At 31.5% G+C, this 22,278-nt stretch overlaps 2 protein-coding genes, 1 long non-coding RNA gene and 1 pseudogene across 3 annotated transcripts; 2 read left to right on the plus strand and 2 right to left on the minus strand.

Annotated features, from left to right (window-relative positions):
• Window positions 1-627: 627 nt before the first annotated feature.
• On the plus strand, window positions 628-1,298 carry LOC125217664 (uncharacterized). The gene is made up of 2 exons (XR_007175786.2): window positions 628-849; window positions 1,045-1,298. It is a non-coding gene; the product is annotated as an uncharacterized LOC125217664 (long non-coding RNA).
• A 4,292-nt stretch (window positions 1,299-5,590) lies between these two features.
• On the minus strand, window positions 5,591-6,801 carry LOC125224148 (transcription factor MYB15-like). Its single transcript, XM_048127506.2, has 3 exons — window positions 6,525-6,801; window positions 6,254-6,383; window positions 5,591-6,109 (listed from the first exon to the last, which is right to left on the minus strand). The coding sequence occupies exons 1-3, from the start codon at window positions 6,655-6,657 to the stop codon at window positions 5,761-5,763; spliced, it is 612 nt and encodes a 203-aa protein (XP_047983463.1). The 5' UTR covers window positions 6,658-6,801; the 3' UTR covers window positions 5,591-5,760.
• A 7,988-nt stretch (window positions 6,802-14,789) lies between these two features.
• LOC125185114 (uncharacterized) lies at window positions 14,790-21,344 on the plus strand. Its single transcript, XM_089065122.1, has 24 exons — window positions 14,790-15,000; window positions 15,745-15,953; window positions 16,010-16,103; window positions 16,190-16,288; window positions 16,377-16,436; window positions 16,592-16,670; window positions 17,076-17,223; window positions 17,321-17,444; window positions 17,544-17,724; window positions 17,831-17,859; window positions 17,965-18,113; window positions 18,319-18,421; window positions 18,536-18,631; window positions 18,724-18,779; window positions 18,865-19,003; window positions 19,150-19,212; window positions 19,294-19,353; window positions 19,773-19,934; window positions 20,081-20,154; window positions 20,218-20,311; window positions 20,394-20,530; window positions 20,603-20,683; window positions 20,871-20,976; window positions 21,098-21,344. Exons 1-24 carry the CDS (start codon window positions 14,827-14,829, stop codon window positions 21,173-21,175), a joined length of 2,595 nt encoding a protein of 864 aa, XP_088921248.1. The 5' UTR covers window positions 14,790-14,826; the 3' UTR covers window positions 21,176-21,344.
• Window positions 21,328-22,042, minus strand: LOC125224065 (major allergen Pru ar 1 pseudogene; annotated as a pseudogene).
• Between the last annotated feature and the right edge of the window lie 236 nt (window positions 22,043-22,278).

Genomic DNA, 22,278 nt, shown 5'->3' on the forward strand with positions numbered 1-22,278 from the left:
GCCACTGCAGGTGGACGAAGGATGCTCCCCCCTTCCGCGCCCTATGCCATCCTCCGCCAACGATGAACCATTTTTTGCATCATCAGTCCCATTGCGGGAGTCCGAAGGATAGGTCCGGACGATGTAGCACATTTTCATTTTTTTGTTTTTTTCATTTCTTTTATACATATGATCCCCGCATTTTGACTTCATTTTGACACCTTTCACTCCATTCTCTTCCTCATCTCAATTTTCACTCTTCTTATCTTCCTCATCTCAATTTCCACTCTCTTCCTTTAATTTGTAGTGTTTTTATATTTATTTTGCTAATTGACATATTTGCAAACATAAAAGTTAAATATAAAATAGTAGTTAAAACTATAAGGTCGGCTATAGAGCACCCACTGCAGATGGATGAGCTGGAAGATAAAATGCTGATGTAGTGGAGTATAGGGCGCTGGTATCCCATTGTGGATGCTCAATTATTATGCAAAATATATGGAGTAATATATATACTTTTTTGTAGTACTACAATTTTGTCGTGCATGTGGAAAATTATTCCAACTTCGTAATCACATTTACGTCATTTCTTGTATTTAACCATTTTTACTTTTCAACACATGAAGTAGCTAACTCTATCTGAAAAATCTCCACCACCCAATTGTTCAAAATTTATCTATAAATTGAGAACCAAATCCAACACAATTATCATCCAAAAATACTCGAATATCATCGTCCAAATTTCAATCTCCAATAGCATGGGTGCTAAAATAATCACTACTATTCTTGAGATTTTGCTCCTCATAGTTCTCATAATGTCTTCTCAAGTTGTTGTAGCCAGGGAACTTGCACAGCCTACCCTTGTGGAATGTATGCTCTAGCTTTTTCTTCCCTCAATAACGTTATTTTCCATTATTTCAAAATAAAAATAGAAAATTATTTCCATGCAGTCGATGATAATAATTGCTACTAATTTGGTTATTTTTTCTAAAAAAATGTTGATATTATTGAGATATATCATGGTCATTTTATAAACTCGAATTACATATTTGTCGAATAAAACAGGTGATAGGACGACAAAGCTTGATCCTGCTCCACCGTCGTACCAAGCCAACTGCAACTACACTCCGCCCAAGCACATCCATCATCCTTGAGTATTCAAGCTCGAACTAGAGAATTTGGCAATCATATCAATATAGTAGTTTGTATTTTATATTTTGTTTCGTGTTATGATTTGTTGTGATAATAGTCGAAGTTCTACTATGTAATATTATGCCAGAAGATCAAATGGAATATAAATTTTTATATGAAAAATGAAATATATGCATAAATTATAAATACATAAGTTTCACTAATCAATCCACGAAGAACAAACAAATGTAACACATTCATCTTTATTAATTCAATGAGTACACTAGTAATGTCTATTTCTAAGGATTAATTTATTTTGATGGTTATATTATAGGGAGTTATGAGGCATCAATCTCACATATTGGAAATTCCAACAAAATTTTTAACCAATACATAATGTTACCTTTAGTCTCGCAAATATTTTGATTCCGACGAACGATGACTCTATGATTTGTGCCATAGAAAAGAATAGAAGAAGTATTTGACTGTTTCATGTATACTCTAATTGGCTTAGAGATATAACTCAGTTAATAGAGCTCTGCTCTTGCAATTGGTTTGTTGCGATTATGGATTGAGTGTCTTAATTGTCGAAGGGATGTGAATTTCGGAAAAAGAAAAATTCCTTTTGTCATGTATCCTCAACTAATGCAACCTCACTTATGTTTCCATTTTAACATTAGAAAGAAGCACTTAACCCAAAAATCAACAATATAAAACCTTTATTGAAAATTGAGCCTACATGAAATCACTCTAGATAATAATGTACTAGCCATTGTCTATAGTATATTTTATTTTATTTTTAATACCCAAAACTCATGTTTTCGCTTTAAGCCCAAAAGAGTTTTAATTTTTTTGCCCAACATATTATATAATTTTGGCCTATAATTTAGCCCATGAAGTTATTTCTTTTATTCTCTTCTCGACTCCTACAAATTAAATTACCATCATAAATTTCTTTTTAAGTATTTCAGCAAAGATAAGCTTCATCGAATTGATATCATGGTATTTCACGTTAAATTGTCCATATACATTCCATTCATACGGTAAAGTTGCTTATGCAGTAAGAAACTGATCAAGTGATATTTGTTATCTTGTATTCACCGTATAAGATAAATTTGAAAGATCAACTTGATTACAAATAATTTGATCAACAAAATTTAAAAGATTAATTAGTGAAAAAAATAGAGGCTCTATTCAAAATCACACTATAAAATAAATAATGTTACTTCTAGGCATTATCCAGAGCTATTTTAGTTAAAAACCCAAAACTCATGTTTCGCTTTCAGCCCAAAATAGTGTTAAGTTTTTGAAGCCCAATACTATTTTATTTGGACCAATAATTTAGCCCATAAGTTATTTCTTCTATTTAATCTAACATAGGCAGGGGCCATTTATTTTTAAGATTTAATCTAATAGATAAATAAAAAGTACTAGTACTCCATTTCTCACTATCTCCGATTTAAACATTAAAGCAAACAACTATGAAGTACTGGTACCCGATCCAATTATCCGACTTTTTCGGGTTCGGATATCGGCTATCCAATACCCGATATCCATTTTGACAGGCCTAAATATGACGTATGGTAGATTCATGCGTGTTTATTCTCATGGATTTATCCTCAAGGAAAAATCATAGTTATAGTTATAAATTCTTATAGACAGTAACTAAAATAATAGACACACTCAAATCATCAATTGTTCAAATCTTTCCCGTTGAACTTCAAATGTGATGAAAATTTCATCTTAGCGACTAAGCCTCTCTTATTTTACCACCTCTTTATTTTTTTGTTTAGCAAGAAGAGATGTAATTATCTAATAATTGAGTTATAAGTATATTTAATTCTAAAATTAAGACAAGTAGCAGGTTGGGTGGACCAGGCTTTTTTTGTTTTACTAATCAACATGGTCATCCGCGTCACACCTGATTAAATATGTAATTAAGCCCTACACATTTTAATATTATAAAGTTTCTAGTGCTGACAAAATTCATTGACTTTCTCAATTCCTACTAACAATCATAGAGCCATATTTAAGTAATAGGTTTTGCTACTAAAAAATACTGGTACTACTACTGTTGAAGAGATGATAAAGTCCACTAGTTGAAATACTAATAGTAGATATGCCAACCAAGTGTTTGGTTGTACCTACTGTAGAATAATTAGAAAATTAGAAAGTAATAGCATCATTCTTTAATTTCTTAAATCATGGATCAAGTATATTGTTATTCTAAGTCTGGATCAAATCTGGATTCGATCACAATGCATTATTATAAGTATGTACATATGTGATAGGATGTATTGAAATATCATTAATTAATATGTAATCCATTGTTATGTAGAATCTAAAAAATTTATTTAATAGTTTTTGACTTTCGGTTATAAAAGGGTTGTGTATTTTTTATCAAACATAAATTTTAGTAGGATGTTATAGGTATAGTATGTATACTCCTTAATTAAGGGGATGTTTACTTTTTATAATTCATGAGATAAATGATTTTACATTTGTATATATCCTCATTACTAGGGTTTCTCCCATCTCAACCTATTCTATGAGATACAAATTAAAAAAAAATTATTCCCTCTGTCCCATAAAAATATATGCACTTTTTATTTTTGCATATCTCATAAAAATATGTGCATTCTTCTTTTGGAAAGTTATATCAACCGAATAATGTAGGTTCCACTACCCCTAACACCACTTTAACTATCATTCTCCTTATCTCTCTTACTTTACTATACAATTCTCCTCATCTTTCTTACTTTACCAATTTTGTCTTAATTTTCGTGCCATATCCATTAACTTTAAAAACTTTTAAGTCAATAGTAGTAAGCTATATATTAGTCTATACTGTCAACTTTGCTCTATTTAGGGATTAGAATACATAAATTGATTTTTAATTTATGAGATATTGGAATTAAAAAATATATATACTACATTAATAAAATTAGAAAAATGTTTTATGTTGTAGGGTAAATATGACCGACGTGTTGGTCCTTTGAATATATATCGATCAAGTTGGACTAATTAATAAGCATTCCCAACTAATGTTAGTTTTCTTTTTCGTACTTGAAATATTATTAAATTTAAATGCCACATTATGATGGATTGAAAGTTGAAATCTCTATCCTTAAATATTACTGCTACTAACTACTTACACGTTACAACTAGGCAAATACACGTGTATACAAAATATCATTGCTTTTTCTTGCTGTAATGTTATGTACGTAATCCTTTTATTTTATTGGCAAGATACAATTAACTTATGCTTAATTTCTCATGGTCAAAATTAAATCTCTCATGTTTAGCAATTTGCTGAAGTTTTCTTAATCAACTTTACTTTCTCTACATAATATATAAATTTATTTATTCAAGATAAAATTGAGGAGGAAGCATTCACATTCATAAGGAGAGTCCCTTGACTTTGTATATCTCCATCCACATCACATGACCTACTTAATTAATTAATTAGCTACTAATATTAAAAGATTAATCATTAGACACACAATACTATCTGAGCTTGTTCAACATTTTTCTAGACCTTTTTCCGGTGCTATTAAATAATCAAACCAAAAAAGGAAGAATAATATAGAGGGATCTTATTATCTTCCAATTAATATGTACTCATATATATGTATTGCTATTTGTGTGCTAATATAGATCTAACCACCTTGTTCTTTGGTTTATCTATATTTATAGATACATTTACCTAACTTATTTTTAAATTATTGAAAAGGGTGTGTCGACCATCTTTTTAACTCTCTTCTTTATTTTGGATATAACATAAACCAGCTTCCACATGTCATACCACACCCACATGTCTCCTTTCAAATTCCATCATTCTCCTTTTTATATATACCAATGAACAAACTTAAAGAATGCATCAGTTTATAACTTCAAATTTTTACTTTGTATAATTACGAATGTATTAAAAGTTACTCCCTCCGTTCCGCTTTAGCAGTCCCATTGACTTTTCTGCTTTCTTTTTATAAAAATGATAAAAAATAGTTAAAGAGGAGAAATGGTAAATCAAAAGAGAGAATAATATAGAGAAGAGTCTTATCTACATTATTGTCTCTCTTATTTTACCATTTCTCCACTTTAACTAGTTGTTAATATTTTTACAAAAAGAGGGTAGAAAAGTCAGTGAGACTGTTAAAGCGGAACAAAGGGAATACAACAAATGATGACAATTAATGAAGTGTAGCTTAATTAGTAGTAAGACATTTTTCTCGTATTTTTCAATTTTTCGAATCAGCTTGTGACTATATTGATAAATTCCACTTCATGAATAAAGAGACAATTTTTAAATTTATAAGATGGGAAATATATAAAATAATAATATTGAGAGATGTAAATGCAAGACACGGTTGAGTATTCCTTTACATAAAGTTTTTTACATAGGCTAATAATTAATGAATATTCAACTTAATTATGACATGCAATATGTTGACTGGAAATTAAATAAAAATATTGGAGGGTGTAAGAGAGATACAATTTTATTTATACAATCTTTCTCATACAACAATATTTTCTAGTTTACAATTAGGATGAGAAATCCAAAAAAAAAAAACCCAAAAAAAGAAAGAATGGCTGAGTCAGAAATTATCACTGAATCATGAAAAATGGAAAAGGAAAAATTTGGCCAATAATTCATATTTCAAGGCCATTTTGCTCTACAGATAAATTCAAATCCCATTTGAAAGCATTCAAAACTACTGAGGAATTCGAGTTGGATGATTCAAGAATAAACATTTCATCAGACTTAGATACCTTTGATTTTTCCGATTTTCTGCTGCTAGATTTCGGATCTACCGACGTTAATTCGCTTCTCGCCGACGATTTCTCGTTTTTTCTCCGATTATTGCTCGATTTTTCCTCCTCGGAAATATCGCCGGTCGCATATTTGTTCGATTTTTCCCGTTTCTGGAGATGCGTCATCCAGTAGTTCTTGACATCGTTGTCCGTTCTTCCCGGCAGTTTTGCTGCAATCCCGGACCACCTATTTTGAAAAAATAATAATTACCATAATTAAAATTACTATTTATAACTAGAAAGAGTCTTGTGTCAGATCGTCTTGTTACTAGTAATAATTAGACAGTCTGACACGAGTTTTTATGTTAGGGTTTTGGAAAATCATACTCACTTGTTTCCGAGCTCTCGATGAAGTTTGGCGATGAGATCTCGTTCCTCTTGATCGAATTCCCCCCTTTTCACACCGGGTTTCAAGTAATTCATCCATCTCAATCTGCAACTCTTCCCGCATCTTTGCAACCCTGAAATTAATATAAAATCCATCAATTATTGCAAATTGATGGCAACAACTCCCGATGTCTGCCTTGGCACACATCGGGAGCCCATGGCGGACTTATGAAACAAAATAAAACTAAAAATAGAAGAATTTGTTGAATAGTTACCGGCAAATTTGGGGAGCAAACGCCAATTCCAATGGCCGTATCGAACGATGTACGATCGAAGCTTGTTGTCTTCTTCTTCGCTCCACGCGCCTTTCTTCAGACCATCTTTGTCGACATAGGCAGCTTTCACCATTGTTTTCCGACACAAAATCGAAGCTATAAATCCAACTAATTGGAAAGCTTTGAAACAACCCAAGTCTTGTCTATATATGCCTTAATACCCAAATTGGAACGAGGCTATACTATTAATTGGAAAAGCATACATTATTTGGTTTGACTTGTGAAGCTTATAAAGTTTTGATTTTGCTTGATTTTAATAATTAATAATGGGTTTTGGTGATTCATGGAAGCACGTGATCTCATTTACCATTTTGCCTTTAGCTCCCAAGAGATAAGTGACACATGGAAATCGCCATTTTGTTGAAATTGCGGCTATATTTATACTTTAAAATTTAAATAGTGATATGACCCTCAGTTAATTGGTTAAAGTGACACACGTTATTAACTAACAATATGTATTTTTTTATTACTTTTTATTTCTATTTTTTTATTATATTATATTAATTATGTACTAAAACTCTTACTCCCTCCGTCCCAAGGTATTAGACCAACTTTCCTTTTAGGGATGTCCCAACATATTAGACTCATTTCCTTTTTTAGCAAAAAACATCTATCTTATTTTATTTTCCACCTACTTTTTTCTCTCTTCTCTCCTCTACTTTTTCCCTCTCTCATACTTTACTCTCTCCACTTTAACTATTTAAATATCAATTCCTTAAATTATGTGCCCAAAAGAAGTGAGTCTAATACTCCGGAACGGAGGAAGTATTAAATATTTTTGTGCGACGAAAGAAGTACTAGTAAATGAAATGTTAGGAATTTGATGAGTCTAAATTGACCTAGTGAAAATTTGTGAAAGATTTGTAACATAGTCCTTCTTTTGTCCTTTAAAAATTAAAACTATTTTCTTTTTGGTCTGTTTAACGAAATTTCTTTCTTTTTAATGAGGTGAAACTTATATTTTATTAACACACTTTTCTTTTCATTTTCTCCTACTTTATTAGTTTTGCATTATAATTCATGCTACTTTAAAAAGTTTTTTTTTCGAAGAAATAGAGAGAGTAATTATTACTACGTTTTATTTTCGAAGAAATAGAGAGAGTAATGTATTACTATGAGTAGTATATTATTCAATACTCATACACAAATTAAAGTTTTCTTTCTATTTTAAAATTGTGAGGACCCCATAGTTTGGTAGTGGGAGTGAGGCCTCGTGATTGCAACATTTTAGGTTACATTTTCAATAAACATGAATGAATACTTACTAAAATAATACAGTGGTAAAATGCATAGTACACTTCTGTGTTCTAAAACCATATGGCATACAATAAATGTTGAATAGAAAGATACAAAGTGGAGAGTAGTAAAATGCATAGTACACTTCTGTGTTCTAAAACCATATGGCATACAATAAATGTTGAATAGGAAGATACAAAATGGAATTGAATAATTTAATATATAGGGGTGAATAATTAGTCCATCTATATATATTGAAATGAATACTACTCCTAGACTAGTTATATGTCCCACTGATTAATTTTTATATTTCCAAATTTTAATTTTTTTAATCGAATATTCGATGAGTTGTACCTACTCTTTCTGTTCACATGGTTGCCACTCAAAGATTTGGATCTTGGGAAAAATACATGCGATATAAAAAAAGATTGTAAATTCTTTTCCTTTCTATTTCTGGCAACTGAAACAATAGGAGAGTAGTATAAAATTCAAGACAGAAAACATTGGAAACTAAAGTTAAAAAGTACTCCAAGTAGGAATTACCCACTACTTTTTTTAAAATAATTACGTCACATTTCTCTCAGTGGAAAAAATTAAAATATTAGAACAAAAAGTTGGGTTCAATGAATATAGCTTGATTAAACAATTAAATACCGAACTTTTATTTTTTTGCGGTTTGGTCACAAGTATAAAAGTCATATTTTTATACTACTACAAACGCCATAATCCATTTTAGGTAGCTAGGTTTAGTTTGGATTTTTTGATATTATTTGAAAGTTTTCAAAATATTTTAAGATAAGTAAAATAATTTAGGATTTAATTTGTATAGAAGTAATTTGAAAAACTCATGTTTTGAGTTGAATAATTGTACCAGTCGGTGATTTGTCGTATGTGTTAATTTTGTCTTCCCTAAGCCTTGTCTTGTTGTATTAAGTGAGTGTTACCAATAAATTAATGTCTTGGAAATGAAAATATTAAAGTTGGCACAGATTATTGTCGAAAAAGTTCAGAAAGATTCATTTCTCTTTATCAATGAAGATCGAAACTTTAAAGTAAAATAAAATAAAATAAAATAAAATAAAGTTAAAAAGAACATTGTATCTGTTACAAATTTAGGGATTAAACTATTATATACTCCAACAGACTTAATAAATGAACCTATAGGCAATGAGAACTCATTTATCTCTAAATCTTATAATATCAATAGTCTTTTGCCGATGTGTTTTTTATTTACCTATTTAGATTAATTATTATTTTATGTACTTAATTATTTCTCAATAATTGAGTCATTAATTTTATAAACTTGTTTACAAGTTATCTTTGTGGGTTCTTTTTTCGCGAATTGCATAAGAGAATCGAACTGCATAGGAAGTTGAAAGACTATAAAGTAGAGTATTATTTTTTCTTAACAATTAATTAAATAAAATGATATTTTTTGAAACCCTAATTCTATTTCTTTTCGTCTTTCAGGTTTGAAACCCTAGAAGCTGTCTCTTCGATTTCGAATTTTCGACCTCCCCATTTCACATATGTTGCCTTACCCTACAAATTAAATATACTCCCTATTACTGACAACCAAACGATGTCGTTTTCTTATACACGTGGAGTTTCGTTAGATCATAAACAATGTTGCTTTCATTTGGTGTGAAAATTGAAAATTTTAAGTCAAATGTTAATTTACCAAATATTTTTAAACGTGATAGTTTATTCATTTATGATATACTTGGTCTTAAATATTGTTTAGTGGTTCCACCTAAATAGTGTATGCAAGTGTTAATTGAACAAAATGCGTATAGAGTTCGACTATATATTGACAAGATTCCAAGGCAAATCAAACTTTAATTTGCTTTTCAGTAGCTGTCACAATCTAAAGTAAATCTGCATTAACCCAATATTTATAATAATATTACTACTCCATTTCCTAATTAGAGTTAATTGGTTGTTAGGACTAACTAACCAACTAAATATAACTATACTAGTAATAAACGGAGCAGCGTAACATGACCAATTTTCATGTGATTAAACGTGTCAAACTTTGCTCCTTCACTAAAATTGTTATGATTTGACTAATTAGGTAAAACCATTAAAATTCAAAATTAAATATGAATATAACTTGAACTGCGCAGCAAAGTTTAATCAAAAGCATCAATACACAATGATTAAGAGATAATTTAATTAAGGTCGATAATTGGCACAGACAAGATCCATGGATAATGGATTTCAGAGTCTTGACTTTGACACCTTAGCTACTTATCCATTAAAAAAATATAAATGGCTTCTTCCGCGAAACACACACACATATATATTTCGAAAAGACTTATTCCAATTAAATATTTCTGTTACTTAATCAATTTGAGTGCGTTTACGAAATACAACTATTTACTAGTATTAGTACATTCGAGGCAGAATTGTTTATATTATTATATGAAAAATTATGAATTACTTTTAATTAATTAATTAATTAATTCGTTCATTCATTCATTCATTATTATTACAACCATGTGGGCCTTCCTGAGCCTGGTATATTTGGCCCATTTGGTTGGACCATTAATATCTTTAAGCATCATTGGTAGATTAAGGCCTTTTTTCTCTAGTTTTAGGCCTTTTACATATTAGGCCTTTTACATATTATAGGAACTATATATCCAAAATTCAAATTAATGACAAAAATTTTATTTTGAACATCTCTCAAGTGGAAGTATGGACATGTCCATATATGTATAGAGAGAAATTGCACGCTATGTGTGTTTGAGTTGTCCAAACGGTAGAGAGGTTAATGTCTGATACCAAAAATCTCAAGTTAAAGTCCTCCTTGGCACAACCATTAAATTTAAATTCATTTAACCATAAAAAATGACACTACGTACCTGATGTGAGTATCATTTGTTATCAACACTCTCATTTAATAGTGCATGTTTGGTACTCCTTCCGTCCCTGAAAAGTATGAACAATTTCCTTTTTAGTCTGTCTATGGAAAGTATGAACATTCTAATTTTGAAAAGTTTTTTCTCTTTAAAAAGATGAGACCCATTATCCATTAACAATACTTTAATTACATTTTCTCTCGATCTTTCTCTCTCTTACATTGTCAATTATTCATTGAAACTTGTATAAAACTAAATTCTCATACTCCCTCCGTTCCCTCATAGTTGAGGCGGAACTTTTCGGCACGGAGTTTAAAAAATGAATGTTGAGTGTGTTAAATAAATAGATAAAAAAGTAAGAAAAGAAAAAGCTAGAGAGACTAAAGTAAAAAGTGAATAAAGTAGAGAGAATAAAGTAAGAGAGAGTAAAGTAAGAAAGAGGAAAAAATTACTATATATAGAAATGACTCAACTATGAGGGAACTTCCCGAAATGGAAAAATGACTCAACTATGAAGGAACGGAGGGAGTACTTTTCAAGAGCGGATGAAGTATATTTATTTTATTTTGTACATTTAATTTGATCCTAATACCTTAGAAATTGTTATTGACATTATTAAAATTTACGAGTTACATAAGAATTAAAGTTAGATTTTTTGTTCATTTAATTGGAGTTAAAATGAATAAATCAATTTCAAATGATTTAAATATAATGACAGACAATAACTTTTTTTGAAATATCAGAATCAAAATATATGTACAAAACAAAAATTAATAAGTAAAAAATTTTGGGATACGTATTTTCCTCCTTATCTTCTTTCACTGATCTCGACGTTGCCTATGGCGTTGTAAATGCTTGTGTTCCTCAATTCTTGCATATGATGCCTCCATCCTCGGTTAGGACGATCTTCATATAATAAAGTGATGGATTGAGAGCACTAGCAAGAGCATGATTAGCTCATATTCAATTAGCCCGTAATCCAAGTAGGCTGACCTATTTTTCGATGGATTGACCGTAGGTGCAACTATTGTTGTTCTTCTATCTTGTTTGACAATAAATTCAATACTTCGATAATGAATTTTATAAAATAAATAACTATACAAAAATAAAATAAAAGTAAATCTCCAATTTATATATAGTAATATGCATTAGTTTTATTATTATAATATAATAATATATTAAAGAATCAAAAAATCATGTTTATATTTATAAATATTTTAAATTCTAAAACAAGCTTCAACAATATTTACTGAAATGTATTTTTGTTTTTATTTTAATTTTAAAAAAATTCTTGAATTTTATATTGTAATATATCATTATTCATTATAGTTCATTTTTATGTGTCACATTATTGAATAACTCAAGATAAACTCATCATCATCAATATCATCGAATGTCATAGTAGTTTTAAAAAAATTGTACTCAAGCTAAAAAATGTTGTACTTGTTACTTCTTTAACTTTGGCAAAATTTGTGCATCAATGGTACACGTTGTATTTATTTTAAGTTATTTAATCAAGTTTCATAGTACTATGAATTAAAATCCATCGATATCTCAATTAATATTTAGGGTTAGCAATATGAATTATAGTATATTCCTACTATTTCTTAATCGCCGTCAAGATTTAATTATGACATGAATATATGTGTATACAAGTGCCCCTAACTTACACTGCGTTCCCAAACTATGTACAAATAGAGCTTAAATTACACATTGGCAAACACATAGGATTTTACTTAGATAAAGATAATGGTGATTGAAGGATAAGGAAAAGAAAACTTTTTAAAAAATATCTTACATTATATTGTACTAATCCTAAACTATACTAATAAATTATATTATTGGGATGATTTTTTTGTATGATACATTAGATTTAATATATATAAACTTAGGGGAGTGATCAATTGCTAACTCATCATTTAATTGCTAACTACAACTAATTTAAGGCCATAGAATTTTAGAGAACGTGTGGTCTACAATTTGCCACGTGTAATTTTTGTTTTTATTAATAAAATAAAAAAAAGATAAAAAAAGACGCCAAATTAGGGTTTTGCATAAAAATGTCAATATAGTGTTTCGAAAATATCAACGCAATGCTTTGAGAATATCAACACAATGCTTTAAGAATGTTAACTCATTGCTTATATTGACATTCTACATGTATTATATTGACATATTTTATATAGTATGTTGACATTCCTGCTTGTACGAAAAAATGAAAAATTTTTGAATTTTTTTTCAAATTTTGACGTCGGAACATATGCATGTATGATATCGTTGGAATCCTTATGAAATTATCTTTAATTTGATATATGTTATATGAATTTAAAGTTTTGGGATTTCTTTTAAAAGTTAGTTATAACTAAACATGTAGTTAATTGACATTAATATCTCTATTGATATTTATTAGAATTAATCATATGGCTTTATTGACGTTTTTCGTTGATCGTATTGACATTTAGGGATTAATGATCTAAGCCCTTAATTTGAATATCTAATGACTATTATTTAGTTGTAGTTAGCAATTAAGTTATGAGTTAGCAGTATAACACTCCCCTATACACTTATTTATACGAGAGTTGGTGTAATAAAATGTATATCAAAATTTTTCTGCATCTGTAGTAGTTATTTGATTATATGAGAATATATATTCATGTACTGGGGAGTGATCAATTGCTAACTCATCATTTAATTGCTAACTACAACTAATTTAAGGCCATAAGATTTTAGAAAACGTGTGGTCTACAATTTGCCACGTGTAATTTTCGTTTTTATTAATAAAATAAAAAAGATATAAAAAAAACGCCAAATTAGGGTTTTAGATGAAAATGTCAATATAGTGTTTCGGAAATATCAACACAATGCTTTGAGAATGTCAACACGATGCTTTAAGAATGTTAACCCATTGCTTATATTGACATTCTACATGTATTATATTGACATATTTTATATAATATGTTAACATTTCTGCTTTACGAAAAAATTGAAAAAATTTCGATTTTTTTTTCAAATTTTGACGTCGGAACATATGCATATATGATATCGTTGGAATCCTTATAAAATTATCTTTAATTTGATATATGTTATATGAATTTAAAGTTTTGGGATTTCTTTTAAAAGTTAGTTATAACTAAACATGTAGTTAATTGACATTAATACCCCTATTGATATTTTATGGAATTAATCATATGGCTTTATTGACGTTTTTTGTTGATCGTATTGATATTTCTTGGTTGATGATCTAGGCCCTTAATTTGAATATCTAATAGCTATTATTTAGTTGTAGTTAGTAATGAGGTATTGAATTAGCAATATAACAATTCTACGTACTGCCCTTCTTGGTATCAAGTATCAACTGTATCAAAGTATCAAGGGACTGAAATATGATTATTAGCTCAATAGATGTAAAAGTACCAAATCCTCTAAATAAAAGGAAAAATAAAATTATAGGTGTTACATTTGAAATAGGGGATAGTTCCCCTTGTATACCCTACCTACACGTACGTGTTAATAAATACATTACTATTTCTTCCCTTTTTTTTTTTTAATTTACAGTACTTTTATGGTATGAATTATATTGCTAAATACATTACTTTTTCTTCCTTTCTTTTATTTACCTACACTAATTTTTCTTTGTTTATTTTTATGTATAAACTTATAGCTAAAATCATTTTTTATTCCTACTTTTTAGTTAAATTATTTATTTTTCAAAGATTGGATTTTTTTTAATTAACTAGTAGTAAAATGAATATAATAGCAACTTCCTGTAAAAAAAAAATATTTGAAAAATAAACGAGTTACTAAAAAGTATAAATAAAAAAATTCCCGTGAAAAAAATTAATACTCGTAAATATTTTTATAAGTTATTAATACGAGAACAAGAAAAAGAAAAAGAAAAAGACAAAGAAAAAGATAGAGAATTCTCATGATAATTTGAGTTTACAAAATTTAATACTCGTAATTGAAACTAACCAATGCAAAATGGCCTATCTACGCTTCTACTCATTTATAGAATATTAAAGTCACGATTGCATTATATATACTTGAAGACTCCATTGATGTTCCAACTTAATTGTATACATTCTACCCTTGTTTACTTCTCTACATTTAAAATCGGTTGTTAAATTTGTTTTTTCGATAATATGAGGGTGGCGGTGATAGGTGGTGGCGCAAGTGGGCTGACGGCGGCTTATGTTTTGGCGAAAGAAGGGGTGGAGGTGGCGTTGTACGAGAAGGAGAGTAGTTTAGGCGGCCATGCCAAAACGACTACGGTTGATGGCATTCCACTTGACCTCGATTTTATGAGTTTCGCTCGGGTATGACTTACTTTTATTACTTCCTCGTTCCAAAATAATTGTATCTCATTTCACAATTTTGATAAGTCCGCAATTTAAAGTCTTATATATTTTTTTCTCTTTTAGTAAGCGAGTCTCATATTTTACTAAAATACCATATTCATATAAATACTATGTACGTAATCAAGGCGTGTCTATTGTTTTCTGTTGTGTTTTTAAATTTGTCTGTTATTGCTGTTTGTTGATGCTCTGTTTGCTTATAGATTAAGTGACACACATTTATCGTTGTTGGTATCGATTTATATATTTAGTTTTCTTAAATCATTAAACTCCAAAATTTGGTAAACGAATTACTATTATAATTGTTTATCTTTAATTTTCACATTTTCGCCTCAAGATGACTCTTTTAAAAATTGCATAATTCAATATTAGGTAACATATCACCTACATAGATATACTTGATTTTTTTCTTTACTACAAATTGACAATTCATAGTGGAATAGGCTTCAGATACAAAATTTTTTATTATCGCAAAATATATGACCATCAACGAGAACAAAAATATGGACCAATTGTCCTGAACTAACATTTCAAATGAAGTAAGTACTATATAAGCACATGACATGCTCGATGAAATGCCCATTACATGCTTAAACAAAGCATCTCCTCAAAAACTTATGAGGCCATTGGAATGTTTAATGTTGGGAGATATGGTGGAGACAGTGAACACTTGATTTTGAAAAGGATGGTTCACTTATTGAACAGGTTATGTATCCGGAGGTGATGGAACTATTGGAGAGCATAGGAGTTGATACTGAGGCCTCTGACGTTTCATACTCTGTGAGTTTCGATGATGTCGAATGGGGGGCCGGAAATGGACTCTCTGCCTTGTTTGCTCGAAAAATGAATATGTTGAATCCATGGTTTTGGACTATGATTTGGGAAATCATCAAGTTTAGAGACGACGCCTCTCTGTAAGTATGTTCATTAGAAACTTCAGCCTCTTCTGGTAGTAATACACCGATTGCAGTTACATTAACAATCCAGATATCGACCGCAATCAAACACTGGAGGACTTTGTCCAATCAAGTGGTTACTCTGAGCTATTTCAGAAAGCTTTTCTAGTAAGCCTATTATGAATCAAACTTCATGTCCATGTCAATGATGTCATGTAAGCAAATATCTGAGTTTGGTATATGTTTGTTTCCAGATTCCAGTTTGTGCTTCTGTTTGGCCATGCTCTTCGTCAGTGATGACCTTCTCTGCTTATTCAACACTTTCGTTCCTGCGCAATCATGGCATTCTCGAGGTAGATGTTTACGTTTGTTTGAATGAGGCTGAGGCATCACTGCCATATCTTTGTTTTAAAATGTTTACAATGGTTTTCTTTTCTGCAGATTCTTGGTCTCTCCAAAGGGTTTACATCAAAATGGCGTTCACAAAGTTATGTCGATAAGGTAGATTCTAAGTTTCTTAAATTTCTCTAGCCTACAAGTATCATTTCGGGAACAACATCAAACGAATCGTAAATATTAAATGTGAAGTGTTTGTTAGTTGTCAATTCTTTATTAAATAGACTCTTATAAGATTTTGCTGCTTTATTTATAATTAGATTAAGAAAGAGCTGGAAAGTAGAGGCTGTCAAGTGAGGACTAATTCTGAAATATATTCAGTTTTTACTGATGACAATGGTAAGTACATGTCACAACACAACTCTTTACTTGTTTTCGGAAACAAAAATCATTCGTTGGTTACACTGATAGATTGAATTGAACTGAAATGATGTACCTATACTCGATGGAGTTGTGTAAATTCATGCTAACATACTTATTAGTTTATGTATAGAGTTCGGATCCAAAATTTTTCCAAACGGTTGGCTCAATATAAATACCAGCTGAGTAAATGGTTCGAATATCTTATCAAGTATCTAATGCAACAAAAATCAGCATGAACGGTGTTCAATGAAACCGCTGCATTTGTTTAATCTCAAATTTTTTAGATAGAATTCTATATTTCTAATGTGAATATAGAAATAAACTACTATCCATAAATATGAGCTTACGTTCTGCACATGACTGTAACATGGAATCATTCAGGTTGTACTATTACATATAAGGATTGCTTGGAAGAAGCATACGATGGGTGCATAATTGCTACAAATGCTCCAGATGCTCTGAAGATCTTGGGAAAACAGGCGACGTATGATGAATTAAGAATACTTGGTGCTTTTCAATATGGCAACAGGTTTCCTCTATATGTTTTCTGCAAAACCTATTATATCTATTAATTTGAATCCTTGTTAACACATCGATGTACTGCTATTCGTGAGCCCTTACTACAGTGATAATTTCCTTCATCACGACCAAAGTCTAATGCCAAAAAGCCGCAAGGCATGGAGCTCTAGGAATTTTCTTGGTACTACCAGGGACAAAGCTTGTATAACATATTGGCTCAACAATGTCCAGGTTTTGCACCTTTAATCAATTCCTCCATTAGTTAAAGGATTTTCTTTGAATTGTGGTAGACAGACCAGTTTCTTATGACTGTTCTTAACGGAAGTACAGAGCATTACTGAATCTGGGGTTCCCTTTTTTGTGACTCTAAATCCACCTCGAACCCCTAAAGATACATTGTGTAAGTGGTCAAGTAGCCATCCCATACCATCAGTTGCTGCATCAAGAGCATTGTCTGAGCTCAATGCTATTCAAGGAAAGAGGGGACTATGGTTCTGTGGAGCATATCAAGGTGCATTAAATATCCTTACTCTCCATTTTCACCGTCCATTATGTTGAGCGTGTTGTTATGTATGATGACTTATGGTCTTATTTGGTTCAACATTTTTGGCTTCAAGGCTACAGCTTTCCCGAGGATGGAGTGAAGGTATTTATTTAGATTTGATGTGAAGGGATTTAATCACACCATAAACAACGGTTTTATTTCTAGATGAATTCTCATTTTATTGACAACACAATTTGATGTTGATAGGCTGGCATACTTGCTGCAAACGGCATGCTTAGAAAACATTATACTTTTTCAAACAGCCCCAAATGCATGGTTCCATCTTGTCTTGAAACTGGGTCTTTTGTTCTCGTTACGAGGTTTCTTCAGCGGTTTATTGTTACTGGATGTCTAATGTGAGCTTCTACTCTAACACTACTACTGCTTCTTAGGTTTCAGCATTTTATACATCATTTTCAAACTCCACCAGCAGTTGTATTTCTTGTATGTATATCAGGCAGCTGTCTTATCACTTCAAAGAAAAATGTGTTTTATTTGACAAACTTCTCGTATGCTGAGATAGCCTTTCGGTTATAACTGACTAAACCTGCGGTGAAACAGTCTTTTGGAAGAAGGTGGTAAAATATTAACATTTGAAGGTGCAAACAAAGAGAGAAACTTAAGAGTTACTTTGAGAGTTCACAAACCCCAGTTCTATTGGAGGGTAAGATTACGTTATAACACCTTATAATAGTATACTTGAAGCAACCGGAAATGGGCAAATCGATATAGTGTAGGACATCGGTGTTTGTGGTTGATCTGTATATTGCTCTCACAGGTTGCAACAGAGGCTGATTTAGGCTTCGCTGATGCTTACATTAATGGTGACATTTCATTTATTGATGCAAACGAAGGCCTTCTCAACTTCCTTTTGGTGAGGAAATAGATTCAAATTCAGTTATCTTTGATAACTTAACTTATAGCTATAATTATTTAACTATACTTTATTGGACTTGTATTTTCCAGCTGATTATGGCAAATACAGAGATGAATAAGAGTACCTCAAAGTTAAGTAAGGAAAGGTAATTATACATCTTCATGTGTGTGTGTGTTGATGTGTTATGGTTTTGACATTTAACATAATCGGCTAGTACTATATTTTTACAGTGTTGATATGTCAAGGAGATGGTGGAAACAATTGCCTTACACTTCTTTTATAGGTTCTGCTAAAAACTTCTTCAAGCTTGTTTCCAGGAAGAACACACTCTCTCAGGCACGCCGTAACATTTCACAGCATTATGACCTTGTAAGTTGGCAAATGCTTTGCTTATTTAAATAATCAAAGACCACATCAGTGATCAAGAAACAAATGATGTACTCTTGTGCAATCTTTCAGACAACATATGCTTGACTTATAATTTAATAAATTATTTTATACTATTCCTTTGGCAGAGTAATGAATTTTTTTCTCTATTCTTGGATGAGACAATGACGTACTCTTGTGCAATCTTTCAGGTGATAGTAATGAATTCAATTAGATTTGTTGATAGGTGATAATAATGCTACTAATATTCTTACATTATACTGTCACTGCAGAATCCAGGCGAAGACTTGAAGAGTGCACAGCTTCGGAAAGTTCGTACTTTGATTGAAAAGGTGAAATTAACTTACAGTCCTTACATAGCAATTACATTATCCTAGTTAAGCACTCATTTGCATGAATCTTAACATCTAACTCTTCGAAATTCTTAAATTTTACATAAAAGGTTAGATATTTAATTGTTCCATGAGAATAAATTGAGAAGATGAAATATGTAGATTGAGTAGATAAAGCTGTTCTAAATTTCTTCCTCAGAAAAATCAGTGTTTCTGTTTCAGTTCTGTTGATTGAATACTGAAGAATTTTGTTTCTTGATTTGACATATTCTCACTTGAATGGTTGAGTGGGGAAGAAGTTTATTGAATCCATAAAACTAGCCAACTAATAAACCAATTTAACTGACTGAACTAGGCTGATGGCAACAGCAAAAACAACAATAATAACCCATATGCTATCTATGTCTCTGTGAATACAGGCAAGAATTAATAAAGATCATCACATTCTAGAGATTGGATTTGGATGGGGAAGTTTAGCCCTCGAAGTAGTAAAAAAAACAGGATGCAAATATACCGGCATTTCATTGTCAGAAAGTCAGCTGCAATATTTAGAATTGAAAGTAAAGGAAGAAGGTCTACAGGTATAGCATTTTGTTTAGTTATTATGCACAAATAAAAAGCAAGGTTACCCATATTTGGCATGGAAAGGAGCTGTAATGCTTTATCTCAGGGTGTTATTGACACGGAAGAATTGAGTTGTTACAAAAGATTGTCATTTCAATTGCAGGATCATGTTGAACTTCTTCTTTGTGACTACCGTCAATTGCCTAACAACCGTAGATATGACAGGATAATATCATGGTGAGGCCTCTTTAATTAAGTTCCTGCTTTGCAATGCATACACTTCTGACGCTGAATTTGCAGTGGGATGTTAGAACATGTGGGGCATGAATATATGGAAGAATTTTTTGAATGCTGTGAATCCTCATTAGCCAACAACGGTATTCTTGTTCTTCAGGTAACGAGTACGTTTAAGCTGTCACATCTTGTGAATGCGTGGGTTCTGAGCTTTGAAATTATTTGATATTCTTTATTATTAGTTCATAGCAATAGCTGATGAGAAATATGAAGAGTTGAGGCGCAGCAATGACTTCATCAAGGAATTCATATTCCACGGTGGATGTCTGCCTTCACTTAACCGCGTCATATCTGCAATGGCTGCATCATCCAGACTTTGGTAAGATTTTAGTCTTAATAAGGTTGTCTCTTGAGGTAAATATTTATCGTTGTCTGAAATAATTCTATGCAGCGTGGTGCATCTAGAAGAAATAGGATGCCATTACTTTCAGACCCTCAGATGTTGGCGACAGAACTTCCTCCAAAACCAGAGGTCGGTATAAGGAAACTCGACAGTTATAGTATAAAATACATATATTCCACTGAAAGATAGTTTTCCTTATGAAATATTGGAGGTATCATAGTAGTAATAATCAAATTATGAAGTGGAAACCATGAAAAAGCAAATCTTGATTGTGAGAATCTGCAGACTTCTTATCTATCGTTATGCCTTTTGCTAGTCGAATTCGGGATCTTGGATTTGATGAGAAGTTCATACGGACGTGGGAATACTATTTTGACTACTCTGCTGCTGGATTCAAATATTGTAATGTTGGAGATTATCAGGTAATATAGTCTGTCTAATGTCTTGATAATCTTTTCTGATCAAATCATAGTAAGCATTACAAAATACTAATCCGAGAATTGATCTTGTGAATGTTGTTTTGGTCTTGCTCCGTCTTGACAGATTGTATTCACTCGACCTAGTGATGTTGCTGCGTTCGGGAGTGTTCCGTACAACTCCGGGCCAAGTGATTTCTCGTGATCTTGTGTGTGCTTTTTAGTTTCCAAATAGTCCAATTCTGTCATTGTAGTTATGTGATACTCCTTCTGTGCACAAATCAATGTCTCATTTGCTTTGCATGGATTGACTAGTTAGATTATCTTATGCTAAATGTATTTCATTTTCATATCCAGTTAAAGATAAACATTGAAATTCACTTTATTATTACTTGTATAAGAAATTAAAACAGCACAATTGCAAGAAAAATCACAGAAAAACTCCTTATTCAAATGCAAAGTTGAACAAAAAAAACAAAGAGAAAAGTGAGATAAATCATGAGCTTCTAGTAATCAGGATTGGCTTGAACATATGCTTCAATGGCCTTGAACATAGCCATGGCCTTCTCTTTCCCCTCCTTGATCTTCTCCTCACTGATCTCGACGTCGCCTTTGGTGTTGTAAATGCTTCTGTTCTTGCAGATGCTGCCTCCATCTTCGGTCGGGACGATCTTGATGTGGTAAGTGATGGATTCGAGAGCAGCAGCAAGAGCATCACCGTCGATGATGCTGTAGGTGTGTGTCAAATTCTCCTTGTCGATGGCATCCACACGGTGCTTAGCGCTCTTATACTGACTCCCTTCGCCAAAATGGATGATCTTGACAGTCCCAACGCCGCCATCTCCTTCCAAGATCTCGACGTTCTTGATGGCCTGAGGCATGATCTTGGGAATGAGGGTGTCGGCGTCTAGCACCATGGCTTTGAACATCTTTGCAGCTGAGACCGCGGAAGGGATCTCAATGTCGTAGGTGATGGCAACCATTCTTGATTTTTTTGAACTTGAAATTGTATGAAATAAATATTGGAAAACAATGGAGGAGTGTTTGATGCTATTTGTTTGAAATGTGATGAGAAATGTGGGAAGCATGGTTGCTATTTATAGTTTAAAAAGAAGCTTCTTTGCCTCTACATTTGTGGAGGCATTATTTATTTAATACTCCTACAAGAATAAGCACCTCTTTATGGACTCTTTCTTTTAGCATATGAAATCGATGATTCTGTCTATACATATATATTGTATGGGTTTGGTAATCTTAAAATTCATTTAAAATTAAAGATGACTAAAAGAATAGATACAATACTTGGCC

This window comes from Salvia hispanica, chromosome 1 (assembly GCF_029641045.1).
Source record: "Salvia hispanica isolate PSC_SH4W2 chromosome 1, Shi_PSC_v1, whole genome shotgun sequence".
Classification (NCBI taxonomy): Eukaryota; Viridiplantae; Streptophyta; class Magnoliopsida; order Lamiales; family Lamiaceae; genus Salvia; species Salvia hispanica.

Coding starts and splice junctions, on each gene's coding strand:
- LOC125185114 (XM_089065122.1), top strand. CDS start 14,827: ATGAGGGTGGCGGTGATAGGTGGTGGCGCAAGTGGGCTGACGGCGGCT. Junction 16,104..16,189: donor TATTTCAGAAAGCTTTTCTA/GTAAGCCTATTA, acceptor GTTTGTTTCCAG/ATTCCAGTTTGTGCTTCTGT. Junction 20,531..20,602: donor GCTGCATCATCCAGACTTTG/GTAAGATTTTAG, acceptor AATTCTATGCAG/CGTGGTGCATCTAGAAGAAA.
- LOC125224148 (XM_048127506.2), bottom strand. CDS start 6,657: ATGGTGAAAGCTGCCTATGTCGACAAAGATGGTCTGAAGAAAGGCGCG. Junction 6,384..6,524: donor TTTGCTCCCCAAATTTGCCG/GTAACTATTCAA, acceptor TATTAATTTCAG/GGTTGCAAAGATGCGGGAAG. Junction 6,110..6,253: donor CATCGAGAGCTCGGAAACAA/GTGAGTATGATT, acceptor TTTTCAAAATAG/GTGGTCCGGGATTGCAGCAA.